The sequence below is a fragment of the Vanacampus margaritifer genome, chromosome 9 (genome assembly GCF_051991255.1).
Source record: "Vanacampus margaritifer isolate UIUO_Vmar chromosome 9, RoL_Vmar_1.0, whole genome shotgun sequence".
NCBI classification, from domain to species: domain Eukaryota; kingdom Metazoa; phylum Chordata; class Actinopteri; order Syngnathiformes; family Syngnathidae; genus Vanacampus; species Vanacampus margaritifer.
In genome coordinates, this window is record NC_135440.1 from 28,559,922 (window position 1) to 28,584,384 (window position 24,463).

At 54.0% G+C, this 24,463-nt stretch overlaps 2 protein-coding genes across 7 annotated transcripts; one reads left to right on the forward strand and one right to left on the reverse strand.

Moving 5' to 3' along the window:
* The first annotated feature begins 379 nt into the window (after window positions 1-379).
* On the forward strand, window positions 380-17,475 carry dennd4b (DENN/MADD domain containing 4B). Of its 5 annotated transcripts, XM_077575893.1 has the most exons (29): window positions 397-771; window positions 3,073-3,429; window positions 4,899-5,154; window positions 5,221-5,290; window positions 5,380-5,549; window positions 6,024-6,265; window positions 6,352-6,418; window positions 6,823-6,881; window positions 6,958-7,102; window positions 7,214-7,389; window positions 7,781-7,881; window positions 8,633-8,848; window positions 9,477-9,622; window positions 9,719-9,852; window positions 9,913-10,027; window positions 10,293-10,499; window positions 10,574-10,702; window positions 10,771-10,885; window positions 10,945-11,103; window positions 11,476-11,674; window positions 12,350-12,635; window positions 13,404-13,499; window positions 13,559-13,734; window positions 13,799-13,904; window positions 14,565-14,768; window positions 16,447-16,543; window positions 16,614-16,791; window positions 16,862-16,920; window positions 16,993-17,475. In XM_077575893.1, the coding sequence occupies exons 2-29, from the start codon at window positions 3,113-3,115 to the stop codon at window positions 17,136-17,138; spliced, it is 4,371 nt and encodes a 1,456-aa protein (XP_077432019.1). In that variant the 5' UTR covers window positions 397-771; window positions 3,073-3,112; the 3' UTR covers window positions 17,139-17,475. The 5 variants fall into 5 exon arrangements, with proteins under 5 accessions (XP_077432016.1, XP_077432018.1, XP_077432015.1 ...); XM_077575892.1 differs by having other exon boundaries at window positions 383-771; window positions 9,477-9,852; XM_077575891.1 differs by having other exon boundaries at window positions 6,958-7,389.
* A 581-nt stretch (window positions 17,476-18,056) lies between these two features.
* aldh5a1 (aldehyde dehydrogenase 5 family, member A1 (succinate-semialdehyde dehydrogenase)) lies at window positions 18,057-23,405 on the reverse strand. 2 transcript variants are annotated; one of them, XM_077575905.1, is made up of 10 exons: window positions 22,971-23,405; window positions 21,985-22,068; window positions 21,686-21,856; window positions 21,490-21,606; window positions 20,725-20,868; window positions 20,510-20,653; window positions 20,163-20,321; window positions 19,910-20,073; window positions 19,344-19,402; window positions 18,057-18,703 (listed from the first exon to the last, which is right to left on the reverse strand). In XM_077575905.1, the coding sequence occupies exons 1-10, from the start codon at window positions 23,253-23,255 to the stop codon at window positions 18,444-18,446; spliced, it is 1,587 nt and encodes a 528-aa protein (XP_077432031.1). In that variant the 5' UTR covers window positions 23,256-23,405; the 3' UTR covers window positions 18,057-18,443. The 2 variants fall into 2 exon arrangements, with proteins under 2 accessions (XP_077432031.1, XP_077432032.1); XM_077575906.1 differs by having other exon boundaries at window positions 18,057-18,732; window positions 22,971-23,404.
* Window positions 23,406-24,463: the final 1,058 nt, after the last annotated feature.

Consider the following 24,463-nt stretch of genomic DNA (forward strand, 5'->3'; position numbering starts at 1 on the left):
GAAGCAGTACCTCTGCTTCAAAACAAAACTGCAGTAATGCTACTTTCAAAGGAAAGCGACAGTAACACCACTTCAAAATAAAAGCCATGTTAACACACACGTCTTCAAAATAGAAGAAATACATGAAGCAACAGCACTGCTACGTAATAAAAGCAGCGGTATGACAAAAGCAACAGTTCTATTTCAATTGAAAGGCATTACTTCAAAACAAAATAGACAGTACCACCACTTCAAAATAAAGTACTTTAAATAGAAAAGCAACAGTACTGCTACTTGAACAATTTTTGAATCAAAATAAAAGTAGTACAACTATTAAAAAAATAGTAATACTGGATTTTCCATGAAAGACGGCTTGGCTCTGCTCCACCATAAAACAAAACACAGAAATATTTGGCATGCTGTATAGAGATGCTAAGTCGCAAGTATGCAGGTGTCCACTGTATTTAAAAACACACACATACATTTGATCTGTGATTAATCTGTGCTTTTATTTGTATTACATCGTTAATTCCTAGAATCAATTCATCTGCTTCACTTGTGCCGCCGTTCTTTTACTTTGAAAGGTGCTAGTGGGATTTGCGGCAATAGTGGTGGAGGCGGTGTCTTTTATTTTTGAAATGCTTCGCGGAAGTGGGGTTGACAGCGCGGCCGCCTTGACGTCTTGCCGCGCAGCCCGAGCCCAGATCAAACATGGACGTCACATGGGAGCCAATGAGCGCAACATGAGAGTCTGCGTCTTCTGCGGCCGGACGAAGCAGCAAACACGAGCAGGTAGCGACGCTCCCAACGCTTCAAGTCGACATTTGACACAATCAGAACAGCCACGATGCCGCCGCGTTCCGGAAGCTCGGCTAACGCGGCTAAGCGAGCGCTGCTAGCTCAACGCCGTTCTCCTATAACGGGGCTCGGCTTGGCTGTGAGCCCTTTATCGGACACGCCTCTGCCGTTTCGTCGCTTCTCTCGCTGCGGGGCCAACATGTCGTCAGTGTGCTGTTTAAAAGAGGAACCGGAACGCTCCCGGCGCTAATGTGCGGCGGGCGGCCGTTAAGTGGCAGGCAGCAAGCAAATGTGAGGCAAACGCGGTGACGGGCAGATGGCAGCTGCTGTCCGATAACGGAAGCAGCCAGCCGGTTGCCTGCGACCAACATCCCAAGTCTGTCAGTCCGTCCGTCGTTACGTCCGCGTGTGCGCGCGATGCGGAGGCCATCTGTGACGTCATGCGTTTATTTCCGGACCAGTGCGTGAGATGCGCTCGGCCTAACCGGACGGCCGAACCCTCGATATTCCATTAACCGTTAATGGAACACGCACCGCAGCTGCGCGCCATCTTCATCCTCATCACCATCATCATCATCATGTCTAATACATGTGATCCACATGTAGTACACATGTTGTTGTCCTTGACTTTTACTTTGTATTTTATTTGAACATGTAAACAAAGACTAGTGATGGGACGATGATACCTCAAGGAGTGTATTGACACATTACACAAACTGTATTGACACTGTGTTGATTACTCAATAGTGACCTCTGCTGTACATCTAAAATCATTGCAGATAAACAAAATGAAAATAAGATGGTAAAACGTGCATGCTGTAAACCTTATTAGCTTATGAATTTATATTTATAAAATAAATTTCATAAATTTTATTTATTCACTTGCTAGTCTTTTACTTAAAATATGATCTCATCTTTGTATAATTTCAGTTGGTCCATTTGCTTGCTGAGTTAAGTTGTTTATTAGATGCTCATATGAGTTGGCTTGTAAAATATAGCAAATTTGTATGTAATAAAATAATATTAATATAATAAATAAAATAAATCTTAAAAGTTAAAATGTTTAACTTCTGTATGGGATTTTGTTAAAAGTTTTAAACCATATGTAATAACACACTAAAAACAGATTCTGTCATACATTTTTATTGAGAAGCAAAAGTTTTTGAAGTGTGATTGCTCCAAGGCGAGTAGACACATTTAATTTGAAAAAAAATAACAGTAAACAATGCCCAAAGTAGGGAAAGATTTACCTTAATGTGGCGTCAAAAGATCAAACTGATTCCAGACTTGTGAAAATGTTCTACAACGATCCATGAGTGGAAACAAACAAAAATGCAGCAGGCACAGGTCAATTTGCAGCAACAGGAAACAGTTTCCTCTCCATCCAACAAACACGCAACGTGTTGATACAGTTTGTCTACCTAGAAATACAATTTGGCGCGGCACATCCAAACGACACACTTCCTGTTTCGGTCACGTGATGTTTTTTTATTAAAGCGATACACGCGCCGATACGGGCTTTCACACTTGCGCACTCGGCGCGGTGTTGTTCGTCCCATCACTACATGTCACGCATGACGCATGTGTGTGTTAAAAATAGTCCCACGCACACACTAGGCCACTTCTCATCATGTGACCCGCTCATGATGTCGTCACTGACCATCTTACAGCCATAAAGAGACTTTTGTGCTCCTCTCCATGCGCACGCATGCTCCTCTCACACACACACACGCACACACGCACACAGTGACATTCATACTCACATTCATGCTCAGACGGACAGAAACACACACGCATGCACACGTTGACAGCGTGTCAGTAAAGAGGAAGTGAGGTGATGACAGTCAAACATGGCCGCCGTGGAGCGGCAACAGGAAGCACCTGACGCCATCCTTCTTGTTTGACACTTTCGCTTCCTTCTGAACTTGCCCGCTTGGCCTGGTGAGAGGCCACGCCCACCCAGGACAAAAAGCCCTGGAAGTACAAGACTGTTCGGCAAATCACCAGCTGGAGTTTAAGGCTGGTGACTAAAGATGATTTTAAGCAGCGATTTATTTGTTCAATTCATCAATGAATTGCATAAAAAATATATATTTTAAGTTGCCATTGCAGAAAATGCAAGCAGACCGGTCGCCATGACTGGACTGGACTAGAGAGAGCATTTATTGATTTCCTAAAATAATCAAATTATTTACAGTAACTTAAGTGGATGGTGATAATTGGCAGTTCATTTTTGAAAAATGTTGTTGTTGCGCTGTCAAATGACTTCCTGTTTGTGCGATGTCATGCGACCAGCGGAGGCGGGCGCGGAGGCGGGCACATCGGCGGCGGCGGCATGACGGAGGACAAATGCCCGCAGCTGGTGGACTACTTCGTGGTGGCGGGTCTGGACCCGGCGGGACCCTGGCGACCTCTGGACGAGGAGGCCAGGACCGCCGCCTCCACGCCGCCGGCGGGCCGTGGGGCGGAGCCGGTGACGGACCTGGTGGTCATCGCCCGCGGCTTGGGCGAGGAGGTGCCGCAGGGCTTCACGTGCATCGACAAGTCGCTGGGCGGCCACTCGGCCGAGCTGAGCGCTGGCCTCATCAACAACCCGCGCCTGTACCTCTGCTACAGGAGGGGCCGCGACAAGCCCCCCATTCTTGACCTCGGGTAAGACACGTCCGGGGCGTCCTTGTCATGTCACAAGTGAAGTGCGTCGGAAACGGCTTTGCGCCGCTTTCCCCTTTTGCCGCCGTTTTTTCAGTTAGGATCCGAGCTGCATGCAAGCAGCTATGAAGGGTCCCGGCAACCCTGGCCGCTTTGGGGTCCTTGCGTGTTGGGGTCCCGGCAACCCTGGCCGCGTTGGGGTCCTTGCGTGTTGTGGTCCCGGCCAACCTGGCCGCGTTGGGGTCCTTGCGTGTTGGGGGTCACATAAGACAAGAAGCCTGTCGATTGTAAATGTTGTTCGCAGGCCTTACGTGTGACGTTTTTTTTTCCAGCCAGCTTATTTTGTCTTTGCCAACGGTTTCGTTGCTACGGCAACCGCGTGCCACCAAATCTAAAGCTTTCAATACTTTTTCACATCTTTCGACGAATCACCCAAAGTTTGAAAACAATCAAATCAATTTTCTTGGATGGTTTGTTGACTTTGATGATGTCGTGGCGCGTTTGTTTTTGTAAAAATCTGCAACTTTTGAAAACCGAGAACTTTTTTGGGGATGCAAACGTGTCAAAGAACACATTTGCTCAAATGTCTTTTAATCCCGTGTTATTATTTGAGGAGGAAAAGAAAATGATGTGAGTGATCGTTGGAAAAATCGATAGAACAGATTTCTTCAATCGCAGCCTCATCAGTAGTTAAAGACATTTATTTATGATTTCTCCCAATAATATATACGAATATGCAACACTTGATCTCTAGAAATGTCTTCCATTGTTGACATTTTCAAACATTCCTAGGAAATGACAATGGCCCATCACTGTGGTGAGCTATTTTTGGCCTGCGGGATCCTCATGTGGTCCTTGTGGGCTGCCACCTTGGTGACCCCTGACCTCTATAGTAGGGACGCCACCATAACTGCAATATCGTGGCATTGAAATTGCCACCAAATGATATTCAAAGCAGCACATCTGTTAAAAAGGTGAGCTTGTTTTCCGTTTGTGTCGTTCTCGCACCGTCTGGTGGTTCATTTATGAGTGCAGATTTTAAACGTGAATGTTTTGGCCACTGAGGTGATTCGCTCGCATGATCAGGAAGTGCATCGTTTAAGATGACCATGTAGGGAAGGAATGCAACGAACCATCATTTTTAATCATCCATTCATCTTACGTTTTTTGGGTATTAATTGATGAATTTGATCTGAGAGAAGAAAACAAAACGTTTCAAATTCGTCTCCCTTTTGCCCAAAACAGGACACCAAAAAATGGATGATGATTGTGTTCCTGTTTTTGTGGTCAGAAATGTTGATTGCTCCCCAAAGTGAAAACAAAGTTACTTGCAAATGTCTTATTTTGAAAAAACAAGAAAATAATCGGTCTGCTTTTGAATTTTGAATCGAAACTTGACATTGTCACAATAACGACCACATTTGTGACTTTGTGATGACGAGTTGCGTGCGTGCGTGCGTGCGTGCGTGCAGGGTGTTGTACGAGGGCAAGGAGCAGCCCAAGGCGGGCTGGTACGTGATCGAGACCACGCCCTACAGCCGCTCGGCCAGCCTGAGCTCGGGCGCCGGCCCGGCCACGCATCGCGTCTTCCTGACGTATCGGCGAGCCGCCGACGCGCAAGGCCTGCACTCGCTGGGCGTGACCGACATCGGCGTGCTGCTGCCCGGGAAGGGCGAGGCGGCGCCGCACACCTTCAGCCGCGTGGACAAGAACCTCAACACGGGCATGGTGAGACATGTCGGACCGGGCGCCGCTCACCGGATCGCCCGTGCCAATGCGTGTGCGTGTTTGCAGTGGGGTCCCGCCGTCTTCGTGTGCTACAAGCGAGCGGTGGCCAAAGCCAACGCGCTGGTCTACGAGGCGGGTGAGTGCGCGGGAGAAGGCGCGGGAGAAGGCGCGGGAGAAGGCGGCGGCGGCGGCGCCCGTTGACGTTGTGCTCGCGTTGCCTTGCAGGTCTGCTTAGCCGCTACCCGCCGCACGACCAGGACGCCTTCGCGCTGCCCGAGTCGGTGCCCGTCTTCTGCCTGCCGATGGGCGTGGCGCTGGAGAGCTGGCCCGCCGACGCCAAGTACCGCATGCCCGTCTTCTCCACCTTCGTGCTCACCTCGGCCAGCGGCGACAAGGTGGGCGGGCTTTCTTCAAGCACACGCGCACAAAAAGACGCCAATCATTTGCTGGTTCCAACGTTTGCAGGAGACTTTTTTTTTTTTGTTGTCCCCGACATTAAAAGTTCAATACAGCTACCCCCCCCCCCCCGACCCAAAAAAAACCCCAACAAGCTCCTTTTGTGTGTGGATTTTGTTTTCGATGTTTGGTTGATCCAAAAAAGGACGACGTCTTTGGCTGGCTTTCAAAAATGCATCAATCGAAACCCAATCCATTTTCCTTTTCAGAGCTCGATTATTATTTCCCCATCGATTCAAGAGAAATACGATTTTGAAGGCCTAAATGTGTATCGATGAATATCGGAATATTCGTGTATATTGGAGAAAACAAACAAACTCATTGGAATCCAAATGGAACCGATTGAGGAAATGAGTATTGATCGTGTCAATCGCTGCCGATTGCGTGCAAAGCCGCTTTTTGTGCCTTTGCAGGTGTACGGCGCCGCCATCCAGTTCTACGAGGCCTTCCCCAGGGAGGTCCTGTCGGAGCGTCAGAACGTGCGTCTGGGCCTGCTCAGCGTGCTGGACCGCCGGCCCGTCCCGCAGCGCAGCCTGCAGGCCAAGAAGAGTATCTGCGTGCTCTCGCACTGGCCCTTCTTCGACGTCTTCCAGAAGTTTCTCACCTTCGTCTACCGATACTCCGTCTCCGGGCCCCACGTGCTGCCCCTCGAGAAGTCAGAAACCCGCCCGTCCGTCCGTCCGTCCGTCCGTCCGTCCGTCCGTGTCATGTGATGTCCTAATGCCGGAACGATGATTGCAGGCACATCTCCAGCTTCATGCACAACGTTCCCTTCCCGTCCCCGCAGCGACCTCGCATCCTGGTTCAGGTACGAGTGCCTCGCCTTTCGCATCCTGGTTCAGGTACGAGTGCCTCGCCTTTCGCATCCTGCTTCAGGTACGAGTGCCTCACCTTGTCGCCAGGGCAACATGCGCGGCACCTCTTTGCAAACCGCATCTTCACCCTAGCGTCACATTGTCCCCATCAGCTTAGCGTTCACCCGGTTGCCATGACAACGTCGCACCCGCGTCCTCTTTTCGGTATCCCAAGCTCATCATGGCCATGTCACGCACGTCTCCTTGTTTGTCGATATGACAATCATGGCCGGTTGCCACGACAACGTCACGTGTGCCAACCGGCCAATCCCGTTTTGACAAACGTTTTGACTTTGGACACGTTCCGATGCATGTGAAACCTCCACGCGGCTCGTTGGCGTGTGTGTGCGTGTTGCAGCTGTCGCCGTATGACAACCTCCTCCTGTGCCAGCCCGTCTCCTCGCCGCTGCCCCTCAGGTGCGTGTGACCCGGGAGCGCTTGTTTTGTCGTTGGCGTGCGCGCGCCTGTTGACAATGCGCGTTTTGTGCGTCAGCGGCGCCAGCTTCCTGAAGCTCCTGCAGAATCTGGGCCCGAGCAACGCCTGCACGCTGCTGCTGGCCGTGCTGACGGAGCACAAAGTCCTGCTGCACTCGCTGCGGCCCGACGTCCTGACGGCCGTCGCCGAGGCGCTGGTCTCCGTAAGAAACGCCGGCAGCGAGCGCCGGCAGCGAGCGCCGGCAGCGAGCGCCACCGCCAGCGCCGGCCATTCTTTTTTCCTTTTCTTGTCTTTTGTCGTCGTTGGCGTGCAGATGACCTTCCCGCTGCGCTGGCTGTGCCCGTACATCCCGCTGTGCCCGCTCCAGATGTCGGAAGTGCTGCTGGCGCCGGTGCCCTTCATCGTGGGCGTGCACTCCAGCTACTTTGACCTGTACCGCCCCCCCGCCGACGTCTTCTGCGTGGACCTGGACACCAACACCCTCTTCCAGTCAGTGCGTGCGTGCGTGCCTGCGTTTGTCTCGCGTGCGTTTGTGAGAGAGTTTCTCCTGCTTGATGTATGAGTCGCTTTGAAATTGATCTCCTCCATCAGTGAAAAGTTTGAATCCAAATGTTTTTTTCCTCCTTTGGACTCTGACGCGCTCCTTCGAGGTTTTGCTTTTGTATTCGTCAAAACACGTTTTTGCTGCAGTCGGAGCAGTTTTGCACGACTTGTTGTCACGAGATGTGCGAGAGCGATTGTGTCAACGTTGAGCCTGAGAGCGTTTGACGAGTGTGTGTGTGAGAGGAGCGGCTGAGATTGTCGCTTGTTTGTCCGACGACGCGCATGTCCCGTTTTTTTGGGGCGTGAGAGCGTTCGTTCCTTTGCTGTCGCCCGTCAGGTCGGACGAGAAGAAGCCGTTGTCGTGGCGATCGTTACCCAGGAAAGCCGGCAAGACTCTCTTCGGCACCCTGGGCAACCTGCACAAGACCCTGGAGCAGAGTAGGTCCCAAACAACAACACGCACACTCACACGCGTCTCAACACGTTAACGTCATTTGTTGCACGAGTCACAAAGTTCTGGATTGAGCAATCGTATCATTTATTTTTGATTTCCATCCCTTTAATACTGAAAGTATAAAATGTTAAATTGAATTTTAAATGTATTTGAATTCATAAATAATTGAAATGTAATTGAAATAATAATTCATTTCATTTAACATTGAACAAAGACTACATTTCATCTCGACGGTGCAGAAAATGCAGCGGCAAGAAAAATAAATGACGATCTTCTTCCTGGTTTGTTCCATAACATCCGTCCAAAAAATTGTTGGCGAAGAAAAACACACACACTAATAACACCGGGGGGGGGGGGGGGTGGGGGGTGTATGTTGATTTAGATTTTTAGCCTCCAAATTCACCTGACAAAGTAAGAATATTTGAAATGCAGACAGAATGAAGACGACGCAATTTGGAAGTTTGTGCTGCCGTCATTGCTAGCACGCTTTTGCTTTTGGAGGGTTCCCTGCTCCAACACACCTGATTGCAATCAAGAGGATCCTTATCAGGATTATGCAGGTGTGTCGGGGGAGGGGACGTTGCAAAACCTGCAGGAATCCGGCCCTCTGGACGCGGCCGCTCTGCTAAGAAGCGCTCGCCGTTCCCGTGCTCGTCATTCGTGGTCGTTTGGACGGCGCGGCCGCCAACGGCTTGAGAGCCTTTTTGCTCACGCCGCCGTTTGCTTTCCCGCCAGTCTGCTGCCCGGGTCAGGAGGAGGCCACGCTGGAGTTCCTGCTGACGGACTTCGACCAGATGTACCGGCGGCAGAAGCAGCTGGAGGCCGACATCCAGGAAGCCTTCCTGCGCTTCATGAGCGTCTTGCTGCGGGGCTACCGCGCCTTCCTCACGCCCATCACGCAGCCGCCCTCCGACACCGCCACCGACTGCGGTTCCCTCTTCAACCTGCAGGGTGAACAAACCGGCGACCCCCGCCCGCGTACGCGGTGCCGTCGGGCAGCCGCGTCCCGATGCCAAGCAACTTTTGCATGTCGAGGGGCGCCGTTTCGACGAAAATGGAGTTTTCAGGAAATGCGGAAATCAAATGGAATGGAAATGTTAGAAAAAATTTGGGGGGGGGCCCGAAATTCAGCAAAATGGATTTTGAAGCAAATGGACGAAAGGAAAATGCTCCATTTGGCGCAAATAAGCGATGACGAGACCGGATGAACCTGCCGCGTTTGGACCCGACAGCGACTTGAAATGCGGCCGCCTCAAAATCACAGAAAGTGCAACGTTGCCTTTCATTCGGTGAAATCTATTCGGCTCAAACGACGATTGTTGGAGCCGATTGATTCGATTGACGCGGAAGAGAGAAAGAAAACAAAAGCTTTGGCGGGTTTGGGACTTTCTTCTCAGAATTCAGTCCGAATGAGAAGAAGGTGAGAATCGTGGCAAAGGTTTTTTTTTCTTCCTCTTCGTCGTTCACGCGTGATTGCGTCAAGGTGCTAATTAGCCGACGGTGGCAAACTCTTTTGCGTTGGGGGCTCGCCAAGGCGTTTGTGGGCGTGGCGCTGACGTGACGTGTCACTTCCTGTCAGGCTTCCTGAAGTCCCGCGAGCGCACCCAGCAGAAGTTCTTCAGTCAGCTGACGCGCACGCAGATGTTCACGCAGTTCATCGAGGAGTGCTCCTTCGTCAGCGACCGCCACGCCTGCCTGGAGTTCTTCGACGAGTGCGTCCAGAAGGTCCGTCCGAGCCTCGCCGGCGCAAGCGACGCAAGCGAACGCTCGCTGGCGAACGCTCGCTGGCGGCCGCTCGCTGACGGCCGCCTGTGCCGGCAGGTGGACGTGGACAAGCCGGAGGACGTCCGTCTGGCGGACGTGGACGAGAGCCACTGCGGCGAGCGCACCGTCTTCATCATGCCGCCCGAGCAGCCCACGCAAGACGACGGCTCCGAGTGCCCCGCCCGCTACAGGTCAGCCGCCGGCTCGGAACCCGAACGCGGCTTTTGCAACATCGGCTTTTGCTTTCGCAGCTATGACACCTTCCCCACCTTGAGGGCGGAGCTCTTTGACCGGCCACTCGACCAACTGCGCGTCCCCGCCAAGGGCAGTGCGCCCAGTAGCCCCGCCCCCAGGCGCACCAAACAGGTAGGCAAAGACAAATGGAGGAGGACACATCGGACGTTCGAAGTAGAAGGAAGCGAACGTTCAAAGAAAACGCAAACGTAGCGTGAGAAAGAAATCGGAAGATGACATGAAAGGAAGCCAAAAGAAAAGCGGAAAAGACAAAAAGAACAATTGGAAGAAAGAAAATAGAAAGAAAAAAAAGAAAGGGCAGACAAAAATCCATAGTATGCAAATGAATAGGAAATCAAGTGGGCGTGGCCCCGTGTGCACCTTGACGTCCCGCCAGGAGCTGAAGGTGGCGCAGCGCCGCGCGCTGACGTGCTGCGGCTCGTCCGACATGTGGTGCAAGTGCCTGCTGGGTCACATGTACGGCCTGTGGTTCATCTACTTGCCCACCTTCGTGCGCGCGCAGAGCGCCAAGGTGCCCGCCCTCCACGCCGCCTACGACGTCCTCAAGCACATGGAGGGCAGGAAGGTGCTGCTGCCCGACGAGGTCAGGAGGAGGGGCCACAATGACGGCCAAATGGCAGATACTGAAATGTTGGCTTTTGCGTGTGCGCGCGTCAGGTGTGTTACAGGATCCTGATGCAGTTGTGCGGGCTGTACGGTCAGCCGGTGCTTGCCGTGCGCGTCCTCCTCGAGATGAAGAAGGCGGGCGTCACGCCCAACACCATCACGTACGGCTACTACAACAAGGTACGCGCGCACGCCACGCCACAGAGTTGTTGCCGCCGCCTGCTCATTTTGCGCACTTTTGCACGCAGGCGGTCCTGGAGAGCAAATGGCCGTCCACCAATCGGGGCGGGCGCCTGCTCTGGGCCAAGTTGCGCAACGTGCTGCTGGCCGTCGCCCTCTTCAGGCAGCCCATCAAAATGCGAGGTGGGAACGCAAAGCGGGACGACGACATGGCAGCTCTTGCTCATCTTCTTCTTCTTCAGCTGTCATGGAGGAGGAGGAGGAGCGCAGGCCCCGCCCCCGCCTGCCTCTGATTCGTCAGGCCAGCTGGAGCGGCCTGAGCCAAAGCTCCAGCCGCGAATCTCTGACGGGATCCTTCGGCAAGAGCAGCAGCCTCAGCAGCGTCAGAACGCCGGCGCAGTGTAACACGCCGCACACAAAACGGCATTCCGCGTGTTTGGGCAACGCGCCTTTAAGTGCTACTTTCCAAAACTATTGAACGTTTGGATAAAGGAATCAATTGTTTTGTCGCCGACTGTATTCGTGTTCGATGTTTTCGTCCTGCAACAGGACTGAAAACATCAAACAAATCATAGGAGGCGCAATTTACACTTTGGAAACATTTACGAGTACGAAATAGAAAGACAATAAGGACGTGTCTTGCCCCCCCCCACACATCCTCAAAATCAGTCGAAGAAAAAGAAGCGGCGGCGTCAATTGTCATCTGCCGTCAAGTGGCGGACAAAACCAAGTCGCGCCCCTGAGCAGCTTTTTTGTGCTTTTGTTGCGGACAGCGGCAAACGCAACAAACGACAGGAAGTGGAGCCGCCGTGACGGCGTGTTCAGGAAGCCCCCCCTGGTGCCGCCCGCAGCGCCCCCCGGTGGCGTCCTGGTGCGTCGCAGCGACATCTGTTTGTCCAGCTTCTACGCCGACGCCGCCGAAAACGACAACGAGGACGCCGGCGGCTGGCAGGCGGCGGCCAGCTCGGGAAGGTGGGACGCACGCACACGGGGGCGCAGCCGCAACATTGTCATCAACTTTGATGTGACAAATCAATCAATCAATTCAATAGAATACATACAAATACAATAATAATCATATAAAAGCAATCCTAATAAAATCAATAAGCAATAATCATAAAAAGCTTTTCTCTTTGTGAGAGTGGATGGTTGTTGGACTCTGTGTGTGCCCTGCGATTGGCTGGCAACCCGTTGAGGGCGTACCCCGCCTACTGCCCCAAGCCAGCTGGGATAGGCTCCAGCAACCCTTGTGAGGACAAGCGCTTAAGAAAATGGATGCATGGATAATTATGTAGAAAAATCACGGATACTGAAACGTTCCCTTTGACATGGCGGTGGCCACTACGTAGCACCGCCCCTGCGTAGCACCGCCCCTACGTAGCACCGCCCCTGCGTAGCACCGCCCCTGCGTAGCATCGCCCCTGCGTAGCACCGCCCCTACGTAGCACCGCCCCTGCGTAGCACCGCCCCTGCGTAGCACCGCCCCTGCGTAGCACCGCCCCTACGTAGCACCGCCCCTGCGTAGCACCGCCCCTGCGCGCGCGCACACGCATCAGCTTGCATGCTGGGATTGCAGTCTGGAATGTGGGTGAGGACAGGAAGTGGAGATGCTAATGCTAATGCTACTTGTGCCCTCTTCCCCCTCAGAGGGGCGAGCGCGTGCGAGGCGTCGTCGGTGGACGAGAACGACAACAAGGTGTCGCCGCCCGGCCGAGGCCTGGCGGGACGACTGCAGCAGCTGCTGACGCCCACGCGGCACCGGGCGGCCGTCCGACGCGCCGCCAGCGTGGACGAGCGGCGGGCCGGCGCGGGAGGGCGAGGGCCCGCCGCAACTTCGGCCCGCCGAGTTTCCGAGCAGCGCCGGTCCAGGAAGTCGCAGGTGGCGGAAACGCTGCTGAAGGCCAAAGAGCGTCTGGCCAACGCCGCCTCGGAGGTGACGCGCACTCGCACCCGCGCTTCAACAATTGACCGAAATGGGCAAAATCGGGTTTAGCACGTTCAAGTGGCAGCCAGCTTTACTGACGCTCACGTCACTCACCAGGCTGCCACAGGCCCCGCCTTCTAAAGCCATACACACTCAAAATCACCGATACTACAGTAAGGAACGTGATGGCAACATTCTGTTTCGTACGGCAACAATTTTGGGGATTCTTCGATAGGACAATCAGTCAAGTTAACGAGAAGGAAAATATTTGATGGCCGTGTACTTTAGCCATTGAAGTTGTTTTTTTTCTTGACCAAAAACCAAAGCTTAACCGGTGTGTCTTGAGACACAAATTGAATTTGTTCCATGGCCGCTCGTACCTCCATCAAAAAGAAGGCAAACGCATTTGATCCGTTTCCGCCTGCACAAAAACATCTGCAAATGATTTGAATCGTCAGAAAAATGACGCGCTCGGAACACAAAAGCAAAATCGGAGGCACGTGTCCCTAATGTTTTGTCTTCTGCTGGCTTAAGAGCGCCACCGACTGGTGGTGTCCCTCCACTGCACGTTGGCCGCATGTTGTCCAGTTTGCTGGCGACATCTAGTGGTAGAAGTCTGAAGCGCGCACACAAGTTTTGCTCATGTGAAAAAATAGGAGCAAATCTTCCAAAGCTTGTAAGTCAAGGCATTCGCCTTCCGTTGCCCGTGGATTGGTGCCACCGCCATGACGCCTTTGCCAGCGCGCTGACGCCATTGTGGGATTTGTTTGTGGACAGAGCTCGCTGTCGCTGGGCAGCGACGCCGAGCCGGCGGACACGCCTCGAGCGCTGCGCCACTCGTGGGACGCCAATCAAGACGCGGCGGGGATCGAGGTGAGGCGCTCGCACCTTTGATTGGTCGCCACCTGCTGAGCTGATTTTGTCGTCGTCAGGTTTTGATGTCGAGCTGCTCGCGGTGCCGCTCGTGCGGCTGCCTGGTGTACGACGAGGAGATCATGGCGGGATGGACGCCCGACGACTCCAACCTCAACTCCCGCTGCCCCTTTTGCGCCGCCACCTTCGTCCCCTTCCTCAACGCCCACATCTGCGACCTCCGACCCCTCGGCAGGTACGAGCCCCCGCCCGTCTTTCTGTGCTCGCCGCGGACGTACCCATCGTTTGCTCTTTTGCAGCCACGGCGAGGGCGAGACCGCCGCCCGGCCTCCCGACGAACATCCGCCCTTGGCGCGCTGCAACGGCGTGGGTGACGACTCCGCCCCCGAGAGCGGCGCGACGGCGGTAAGCGTGGAGCGACTGGGATTGCAGCGCGTGCGTGCGTGTGCGTCTCGGCTCGGCTCCGGCGGCGCAGCCGATTGCTTTCCATTCTATCGAACCGGCTGCGTCGTACCGGAGCCCGCCGCACGGATCGACCTATTTGCTGTTTTCGAGCTCAGAAGGCATCGAGCGGGGCAGGAAGGCAGACGCCGTTTCAAAATGAAAATTCCGCCAGATCCTATTTGGCAATCGTGTCAGCAAAACGTCGTAACGCTTAATTCACTGCCGCGAACATGAACGAGGCCAGATTTATAACGAAGGTGGATCACATGACACGGCACGTCCTCAAAATGGACGCTGCATGGAACGCCACAGCAGAAGCCGTGGGATGGCGGTGAGTTCGGCCAAAAGAAGTCCGCCTCTCGTTCTGCTTCTCCGCTGAGCGCACTTCACGTCTGTTTGTCGTTTTTAATGCCACATTGTGGCACGCGGTCTCGCCAGGCGGCGGGACGTTGCCGGCGACGGAGCTGCCGGACCGCAGCTGTGCGCGGCTGGTGAGTGTTGTCCATAAAACGGACGTGTCCGCAGCACGCCGTCAAGACGTGAGGACGCAACGCACACGCGTGATCCCGCTGGAGCGTGAGCACGCCAGGTGTGGCTCATCCTGCGGCGTGTGGCCCGCAGGTGGCGGTGGCGTACGTGAGTCCGCTGGTGCTGCGGAAGGAGCTGGAAAGCCTCCTGGACCACGAGGGCGAGGCGGTGCTGGGCCAGCCGCAGTTCCTGGAGAGCCACTGCATCATCTTCTGGAACCTTCTGTGGTTCTTCCAGCGGCTCGGCCTGCCCAGCCACCTGCTGCGGCTCGTGCGAGTCCTCGTCAAGCCCGCGCAGGTACGGACGGGCAACGCTCGGCGCTTCATCGTATTCGCGTGCCTCATAAGTCATACAAAGTTTGACAAATGGCTGACGCTACATGAACGGATGGGCCGGACCGAGGCTAGCTCGGATGCTAACGCTACAGGGACGGATGGGCCGGACCGAGGCTAGCTCGGATGCTAACGCTACAGGGACGGATGGGCCGGACCGAGGCTAGCTCGGATGCTAACGCTACAGGAACGGATGGGCCGGACCGAGGCTAGCTCGGATGCTAACGCTACAGGAACGGCTAGCTCGGATGCTAACGCTACAGGGACGGATGGGCCGGACCGAGGCTAGCTCGGATGCTAACGCTACAGGGACGGATGGGCCGGACCGAGGCTAGCTCGGATGCTAACGCTACAGGGACGGATGGGCCGGACCGAGGCTAGCTCGGATGCTAACGCTACAGGGACGGATGGGCCGGACCGCGGCTAGCTCGGATGCTAACGCTACAGGAACGGATGGGCCGGACCGAGGCTAGCTCGGATGCTAACGCTACAGGAACAGCTAGCTCGGATGCTAACGCTACAGGAACGGATGGGCCGGACCGAGGCTAGCTCGGATGCTAACGCTACAGGAACGGATGGGCCGGACCGAGGCTAGCTCGGATGCTAACGCTACAGGAACGGCTAGCTCGGATGCTAACGCTACAGGAACGGATGGGCCGGACCGAGGCTAGCTCGGATGCTAACGCTACAGGAACGGATGGGCCGGACCGAGGCTAGCTCGGATGCTAACGCTACAGGGACGGATGGGCCGGACCGAGGCTAGCTCGGATGCTAACGCTACATGAACGGATGGGCCGGACCGAGGCTAGCTCGGATGCTAACGCTACAGGGACGGATGGGCCGGACCGAGGCTAGCTCGGATGCTAACGCTACAGGAACGGATGGGCCGGACCGAGGCTAGCTCGGATGCTAACGCTACAGGGACGGATGCATGCCAATGCAGACGAGGCTTAAATGCAACGGCCACTGACGACATCACAAAACAAACAAAAAATCACTCGAGGCCAAGTAGACCACGCAATTGCTTCTTCTTTAGTCGGCTTTCCTTCTGGTGTTCACATATGGATTAGCATCAAATACATTCCAGATTAGATTTTTTTAAATCCAATTTGAATCAGATCTGGAGCAACTTCAAATACATCTCAGATCAGGTTCTGATTCAGATCACACCAGTTGAGTTTCAGTCCGGTTCCAATCGGGTTCAAATCAGGATCAGGTTGGAGTCGAGTTCATATTAAGGTCAAATCAGGTGCAGGTTCAAATCAAGTTCTGTTCGCTTGAAGAGAAGACGACTTTCAAATTGGGGGTTTGAGATTTGATTTGGAAGCAACGACCTTCAACAACAGGTCGCTTTCATGCAACTCCCACCCGTGTGTGTGTGTGTGTGTGCGTGCGCAGGTTTATATCACATCATGGGGACCATTTTCTGGGGTTTTACTATCGTTGTGGGGACATTTTGGTGGTTCTTTTTGAGGGTCAAGACTTGGTTTTAGATTTTAGGTTTGAATTGGGTTAGGTTAGGGTAAGGATTAGGGGTAGGCAATCCTTTTTGATGGTTGGGTTTAGGGGGAGGGGCTAAGAAATGCATCATGTCGACGAGATGTCCCCACTAGAAATGTAAATCCAACTTGTGTGTGTGTCAGTCGGAGGGCGCGTGTCTCCGTGTGAGGCTCCTGTGGGACACCTTGACCCCCGACCCCGACTCGTGGCCCCCCCTCTACGTGCTGTGGCGTCTTCACAGTAAGTCAGCTTTCCCAGGCGTGCCCCTTAACCCCGTCGGCTAACCCCCGTCGCTCCCTCCCTCCCTCAGGCGGCGTGCCGGTGCGCGGCTCCCGCTGGCGGCGCCACAACCACCCCTTCACGCTGGCCTTCCTGGAGGAGGTCCTGCGTTGCGTCGGCATGAACGAGGTCCACAAGGCCGTCGCGCTCTTCCTCAGCACCGTCGACGAGGCGCGGCGGCACGCTTCTGCCGCGCCGCCGCTCCGCAGGTGTGTGTGTGTGTGTGTGTGTGTGTGTGTGTGTTTCTGCTCACGTGTGTGTGTGTGCGCGCGCGTACAGGAGCGTGTACCGAGAGTTGCTGTTCCTGACGCTGGCAGCCATGGGTCAAGATCACGCCGGTAAGTGTGGCGGCGCGTCACGGCAAACGGCGCCCTCGCGTTCGGACTAACGTGACGGTTTGGTCCTCGCAGCCGCTTTCGACAAGAAGTACAAGACGGCGTACTCGCGCCTCAGCGGCGTCATGGGCAAAGAAGAGCTGCGCGAGAAGCGAGCGCAGCCTCCCGGCGCCAAAGCCCTGGACTGCAGACGCAGCTTGCAGCCGCTGCTCCAGTGCTGATGGGACGCAGCTCGCTGGCTCCTCCCCTTCTCTCCGCCGGTGCGGAGACGTCGCAGGACACAGCTCGTTCTGCGTTGGCAAAAAAAGCGTGGACGCGCGTCTCCGCCGCCTTCTTCAATGAATATGCAACTCATGACATCACGATGATGTCATCAGGCGCCGTTGGTGGGAAGAACAGCTTTGTGGTCATGTGACCCGAGCCGTCTTATTTTTCCCCTCACAAAAAAAATTTGGGGTTGGAGATTTCAATTAAATATTGACTGTTGTGTTTCTCTGTAATTTATTGGCTTGTAAATGTTTTTGGGTTTTTTTTTTCAATAAAAGCAGGTGAAGATTTCTTGTATGTTCCGCTCGGTGCCTTCGGTTACGAGCGCCGGCTGCCGCCACTCGCCACTCGACTCGTCGCGACGGCGAACAAAACCAGGCTGAGCAACATTTTCATTCCTTTTCAAACGGTTGGCTTGCGAGGGTGCGCTTGTTTTCAGGTCGGGAGCAGCCGCTGGAGGGCGGGGCCGAGCGCTCACGTACGCTCACGCACGCTCACGTACGCTCACGTACGCTCACGCACGCTCACGTACGCTCACGTACGCTCACGTACGCTCACGTACGCTCACGTACGCTGTCCGCCTTCGCGCTACTCAAAGTGTGTCAAGCAATCGCGGCGCTTGTATGCAGATGAGCATCCTTCCAAAACCGATGCGCTACGTCAACTCGCCAGCTCCGCCCCCTCTTCCCGCCACGTTGCTATGCGTGGATGGCGAACTCGCGTCCGAGCCAGAGGCTTGGCGCGGCACGGCGACGGACGGAGTGGACGCCGGCGTCCCATTCGGAGCAGAATCCCCGCCTGTGGCAGCGACGCCGCGTGAGTTGTGATTTCTTTTTTATTTTGGGGGGAAAAAATGCACAGGCAGCCACGTGCTGATTGTATGAAATGTTATATTATCCAAAGAGTTCTTTCCCAAATGACAAAACTATTTGCCATTTGGGATCAATAAACAAAGGACGACATCATTCATGCGCTCACGTTCACAAGGACGTCCAACACGACATGCGTTCATATCAAAATTACACAAATGGAGATGACATTTCTATCTTCTTCTTTGTTCAAAACTCATATTGTGCTATTTCAAAAAAAAATATCGACTCAAATTGATTTCATTGAGCGCCATCAAAGAGAAAAGAATCTCTCCTGATTGGCTGGCACAAACTTCACATCATCCAATCACAGCTTGAACTAATACATTAAGGAGCAACACAAGTTGGCTGTCACTGGTCAGTTGAATTGATGCTAAGCTAACTAGCACGCTACAGCCAAACGAAGAGCACGAGCGAATTAGCGTTAGCGTCCTCTTGCCGGCACGTGGTCGGGCTGCGGGTCAGCCGCTCAGCGACAGGCCGCCCAAGCAGACGTACTTGACCTCCAGGTACTCGTCCACGCCGTACTTGGAGCCCTCGCGGCCCAGACCGGACTCCTTGACGCCCCCGAAACAGGCCTCGGGCGTGGACAGCAGACCCTGGTTGACCCCCACCAGGCCCACCTCCAAAGCCTCGGCCACGCGCCAGATCTGAGACACGTCCGATGAGAAGAAGTAACCTATGGCGGCGACCAATCGCAACGCACAAAACTGTCACGTGCTGAACAGCGACTGGACGACACGCGGCTCTGAAACTGGTCCTGGCCCATTTCAATGACTTCTTTTTCTTCAAGTTTTACATTTTGAAAGGTAATTGTTCAATCGATTTTTAAAAAGATTTTACTATTAAATAAACAATGATGAACATTTGCTACAAGTAAAATCTAAAAAAAAAGAGAAAATTGGTACCGTTGAGTACGGGTATCGATTTCCAGGTACCGAGTATTGGAACAGAACCGGTTCAATTGTGAAAGGTTAGCCATCCCTATTTAGGGCATGAAAATAACATGACCAGGACCAGATGAGAAGTCAGCAATGGACCAGAGTGGAGCAGAACTTGAAAAGAACCGGATGACAACGGACCACTGGAAAACTAGTTGGCAATTAGACTACAAGTGCCGATTAAGACTAGTCAAGGACAGGAAAATAACACGACCACGACTAGACTAGGCTGAAGGCATTAAAGCCACCACAACTGAGTTCTGGACTAAAACTTGCGAAGAACTGGACTCGAGCGGCAAAGTGCGGACTGCATCGGCTTAGGTAAGCAAATTCCCGCTTGGGTGCTCACCTGCCAGGCCCACTCGGGACGCGTTGGCGATGGCGAGCGCTTCCTGCTCCGTGTCGAACCTGCACGGGAAAACCACAATTGCCATCGCGGTTGATTTGAGGAAAGATGGCGGATGCGAGACGGCGAGACGACACGTCACATGATCAAGTGGCCCGGCTCGACACCGAGGTTACTTTAGTTCACTAAAACTAACCAGACGACTCAAATCCAAAAAGCTCAACAAACTCAAGTGAAAAGGAAAACTCACTATCATGAAAACTCTATTTATAGGAAAAACTATAATTATAGCCAAAATGTCCTTCTTCATTTGGGGATGATTGTAAATGTGATTTCAAGTACATTTATTTTGATATGAACCGGAATAAAGTTGAACGTGTGTCACACAAAAGTGACCCGATGGAGCAGCAGCAGCCAATCGCAAAGCACCTTCAGATGATGTCATACGCAATTTGGATTCCCCAAAAAGCTCAAACTAATACTGAAACTAACTCAAAGGAATAACAGAAGCACCCTGAAAACGCCGTTTAAAAAAGGTGTAATGAGCCGGTCGGGGCGAGTTCGCTGACCTGACGACGGGCACCAGCGGCCCGAAGGTTTCCTCCCGCATGCACAACATGTCGGCGCTGACGTCGGCGAGCAGCGTGGGCGCCACGAAGGAGCCCCGGAGGCGTCGGCCGCCCCGCAGGAGCCGGGCCCCCCGAGAGAGGGCGTCCTCCATCTGATGGACCACCTGCCGGGTGTCGGGAGGGCACAAGAGAGCGTCCGATGACGGGCCGGGTGGGCGGGACCTCATCCGGCGCCCTCATCCTCAACTCTGACCTTTTCCGCCGCCCTGTCGTTGATGAGCGGTCCGCACGTGGTTTCCGGCTCGCTGCCGTGTCCCATCTTCAGATCGCGGTCCATGGCGGCGCCCAACTCGGCCACGAAGCGGTCATAGATGGAACGCTGCACCAGGAACCGGTTGGAACACACGCACGTCTGCACGCACACGGAAAACCAAAACGAGGTTTTCTCCAAAAGGTCTTCCGGCGCAAATGTTGAAAGCTGCCGGAACTGCTTGTGCGGTCGAGAAGTGCAAGTTGCTCTTTTTAATGGCGTAGATTTCAGCCGGTTCTTCTCCCGGCCAGGCGAGTCCGAGGCTGTTGTTTGGATCGTTTTGAGCTCACCTGTCCCGAGTTCCTGAACTTGGAGGCCATGGCTCCTTGCACCGCCTTGTCCACGTCCGCGCTGTCAAAGACAATGAAGGGGGCGTGACCTCCCAGCTCCATGGAGACCCTCTTGACGGTGTCGGCGGCCATTTTCAGCAAAACCTGACAACGCGGCGCTGGTTAGCATTAGCGTGCTAGCACAATGACAAGGGACGGTGTCTTTCTGGTCTTGCCTTGCCGGTGGCGGTGGAGCCCGTGAAGGAGATCTTTGCCACCAGCGGGTCGGTGCACAGGACGCGGCCCACCGCCGGCGTCTGCTCCCTGGAGCACGGGACCACGTTGAACACGCCCGCCGGGAGGCCCGCCTGCGACGACAGCTAACGAGACGCCACAACACGGAAGGAGGTGAAAACTCGCACAAACGCAAGACAACAATTGTGGGGTCGAGGCACGCGCGCACTCGCGTTGATTTGTCTTCACTTGCGCAACGAGGAAACTCAAACTAGGCTGAACTAATACTGGACTAGGACTTGCCAAGTACTAAGCAAGACCTGAGAAAGAACTAGAAGAAGACTAAACCGGAGTAAAAGTAACCAAGATCTGGATTAGGACTCAATCGTGGAAAAAAAAAGATGGCCTCCAACTACAGTCCACTCAAAGGGATCTTTAGTACTAAAGACGTCTCAGAAGAGAGAAGAAACTCTGGATTAGGACTAGACCAGGAAAGTAAAGCAACTGAGGTTCAAATCGAAGTCGACTAAAAGTGGACTCAACTGGACGAGTGCGGAACACTCAGACAAACCTGAAAAGAACTTGCCTAAAGGTAGACAAACCCTTGAGGAGACTCGAACGGGATTTGGACTACGACTTGAAATGGACTGGCGTTATATCTGGACTGCAACTAGACCAGCACCACATAGTCCTGGACTAGCATTTGACAACTGGACTTGAATTGGTCGCGGACTGGCGAGTAGATGAGGTTGCGTGATGTCGTGCACCTCGGCCAGGGCTAGCGCCGAAAGGGGCGTGTCCTCGGCCGGCTTGACCACGACGGTGCATCCCGCGGCCAAGGCGGCGCCGACCTTCCTGGTGATCATGGCGCTGGGGAAGTTCCACTGCGACACAAACGCGACACCACGTTGACGTCCAAAAAACGGCAGAGCGGCCCAGCTGGCCCGCCGGCCAATGGCTCACCGGCGTGATGATGGAGGCCACGCCCACTGGCTGCTTGAGAAGCAGGATCTTGCTGTCCTTGAAGGGCGAAGGCACCACGTCGCCGTACACCCGACGAGCCTCCTCTGAAAACCAGTCCAGGAAAGACGCCGAGTAGGCGATTTCGCCCAGGGCCTCTTTCAGGGGTTTGCCCTGGACAAGCACACGCGCAGGTCACGCTAGCAACATGCTAACAACACGCTAATAAAGTCACGTTAGCCTCATGCTAACGTCATGCTAATGCTGCTAAGGAAGAGTGACGGAGGGGCGGCGGGACTGACGCTCTCAAAGGTGACGATGGCGGCCAGGTGGTCTTTGTGCTCCGTCATCAGGTCGGCCCACCTCCGCAGCACGACGCTGCGCTCCTGCCGACAACAATCACAATCAGCACATTCACAATCCAGTGGCTCGTCCTCGGTGCCGTCACGCTGGGGTCGCTTTTGCCCCCCACTGAGTACAGTCAATGCACTTGAATTGAAAGGTTGGATTTATTCAGTGGGGGGGGGGGGGCAAATCTGACATTCAGAAATAATTATTTGGCATCAAATGATGTGTGCCACAATTGAACCTGGATCCCCTCTTCAGCCCAGTCCCCGGGTTTTCAATGTTTTCTCCGCATTTGGGCCACATCCCCTGAGGGAGCGGTGAGCAGCAGCAGAGGCCACACTCAGGAATCTTTTGGTGATCCAACCCCCCCAATTCCAGCCCTTAAATGCTGAGTGTCAAGCAGGGAGGCAAATGGCTCCCATTTTTATCATCTTTGCTATGACCCGGCCAGGGATTGAACCCACGACCTCCCAGTCTCAGGGCGGACATTCTACCGCAAGGCCACTGAACTGAAGAGGATGCATCTGGTGTCACGCTTCAGTCTGCTACAGCATGTTTGATTGATTTGATTGGTCTTCCTCTCCTCTCCTCTCCTCTCCTTTCCTTTCCTTTCCTCTCCTCTCCTCTCCTCTCCTCTCCTCTCCTTTCCTTTCCTCTCCTTTCCTTTCCTCTCCTCTCCTCTCCTTTCCTTTCCTTTCCTTTCCTTTCCTCTCCTTTCCTCTCCTCTCCTCTCCTCTCCTCTCCTCTCCTCTCCTTTCCTCTCCTTTCCTTTCCTTTCCTCTCCTTTCCTTTCCTTTCCTCTCCTTTCCTCTCCTCTCCTCTCCTTTCCTTTCCTTTCCTTTCCTTTCCTTTCCTCTCCTTTCCTCTCCTTTCCTTTCCTTTCCTCTCCTTTCCTTTCCTTTCCTCTCCTTTCCTCTCCTCGCTCGTTGCGTCATCTCACCTTGGCCGTGACGTCCTTCCACTGGCGGAAAGCCTCGCGGGCCGCGTCCACTGCCCGCTTGGCTTCGTCCGGCCCGCAGTCGGCCACCCGCGCGATCTCGGTCCCGGTGGCCGGGTCCAAAACCGGGAAGTCCTGAGGAGCGCTCACCCAGCGGCCGTGCACGTAGCCGCGCGTGCGCACCAGCGGCGAGCTCGCGTCCAAGCTGAAGGCGCGTTGGCGCGCCGCGTTCCCGACGGCGGCGAGGAGGCGCGCGCACCGAGTCGTCTTCATCACCACCATCATCATCGTCGTCGTCAAGCTGCTGCTGGTCGGACCTGGGGCGGCAGGCGGCACGTGAGGAGGCGCTCATTCACTGGGAAGCTTCCGGTCGCTTTCAACACTCGTTCGGCATTCTGGTCACGTGACCGCGCACGCTCAATGGGCTTGTTATGTTCGGAGACGGCGCATGCGCACAGCATCAATGGGCTTGTGTTGGAGACGGCGCATGCGCACAGCATCAATGGGCTTGTGTTGGAGACGGCGCATGCGCACAGCACGCACGCACACAGGCGCTTTGCAGCAAGTTCTATGGATCACTTTACACACGCGATGAATAAAAAAGAACGACAGCGAAGGGTGCACTTGATGACAACTTGACAGAATGATGAAAAACAAGTTAAAATATTAAACGAATGAAAAAATAAACGTGACCACCGTGGGGCGCTTGCCAGGTAGCCTCTTTTTTTCCAAGACAATTTGCCTTTGATTTGAATTTTTTTATTTATTTATGCGAAGTGCAAAAATGATAGACGGACGGACGGATAGATAGTCCAGTCATGTCCTCACATGTGTGAATTCTCTTGATTTTGACCAAAGCAATTTGTGATCGCTTTCCATCGATTTAGCTTGCGTTGCAATGCTTGCAATTTCTCATCTTAACTTGGCGTGGAGAAGCAGCGGACGTTCGCCGTCGTTTTGCAAGCTCAAGCCTGATCGGGGGCTGCTGTGGCATCACTTGAACGTTTGTGGACAGAGAAGCGCGCAACATGTTTCTGCAGTAAGCTTGGAAAGATGAGGAACACAAAACTGACCTTTGCTGCAGCAACTGTGGACGCTCGTCTTCTTCTTGCACTCAGTTCGTCTTTTATTTTCTTTTTTTGAAAACGTCAAACAAGAGAGGTCAGAGAAAGAGTGAATTGATATCAAACATCAAACGTCCGGCTAACTTTTACTCCCGCGGCGGCAGGCCAAGTGACAGCTCGAACCCAAAGCAAATGAGCCAAAAAAGCTGTCAGGTCGTCAACTTGTAGCACGTGTCGATGTCAATCCGGGACGCCCTCGTCGTGACCGGCGAACCACAGCAAATCCCCACCGTGGAGAGACAAGGTCACGTGATCGTCGGCGCACTTTTTGCGTCGCAAAATAGGATTGTATTAGATGATCGTGACCTTCAGACTGTTGCCATGGGGACGCACGCACACACAATGCGAACCAGGAGTCACCAAAAGTGGCAC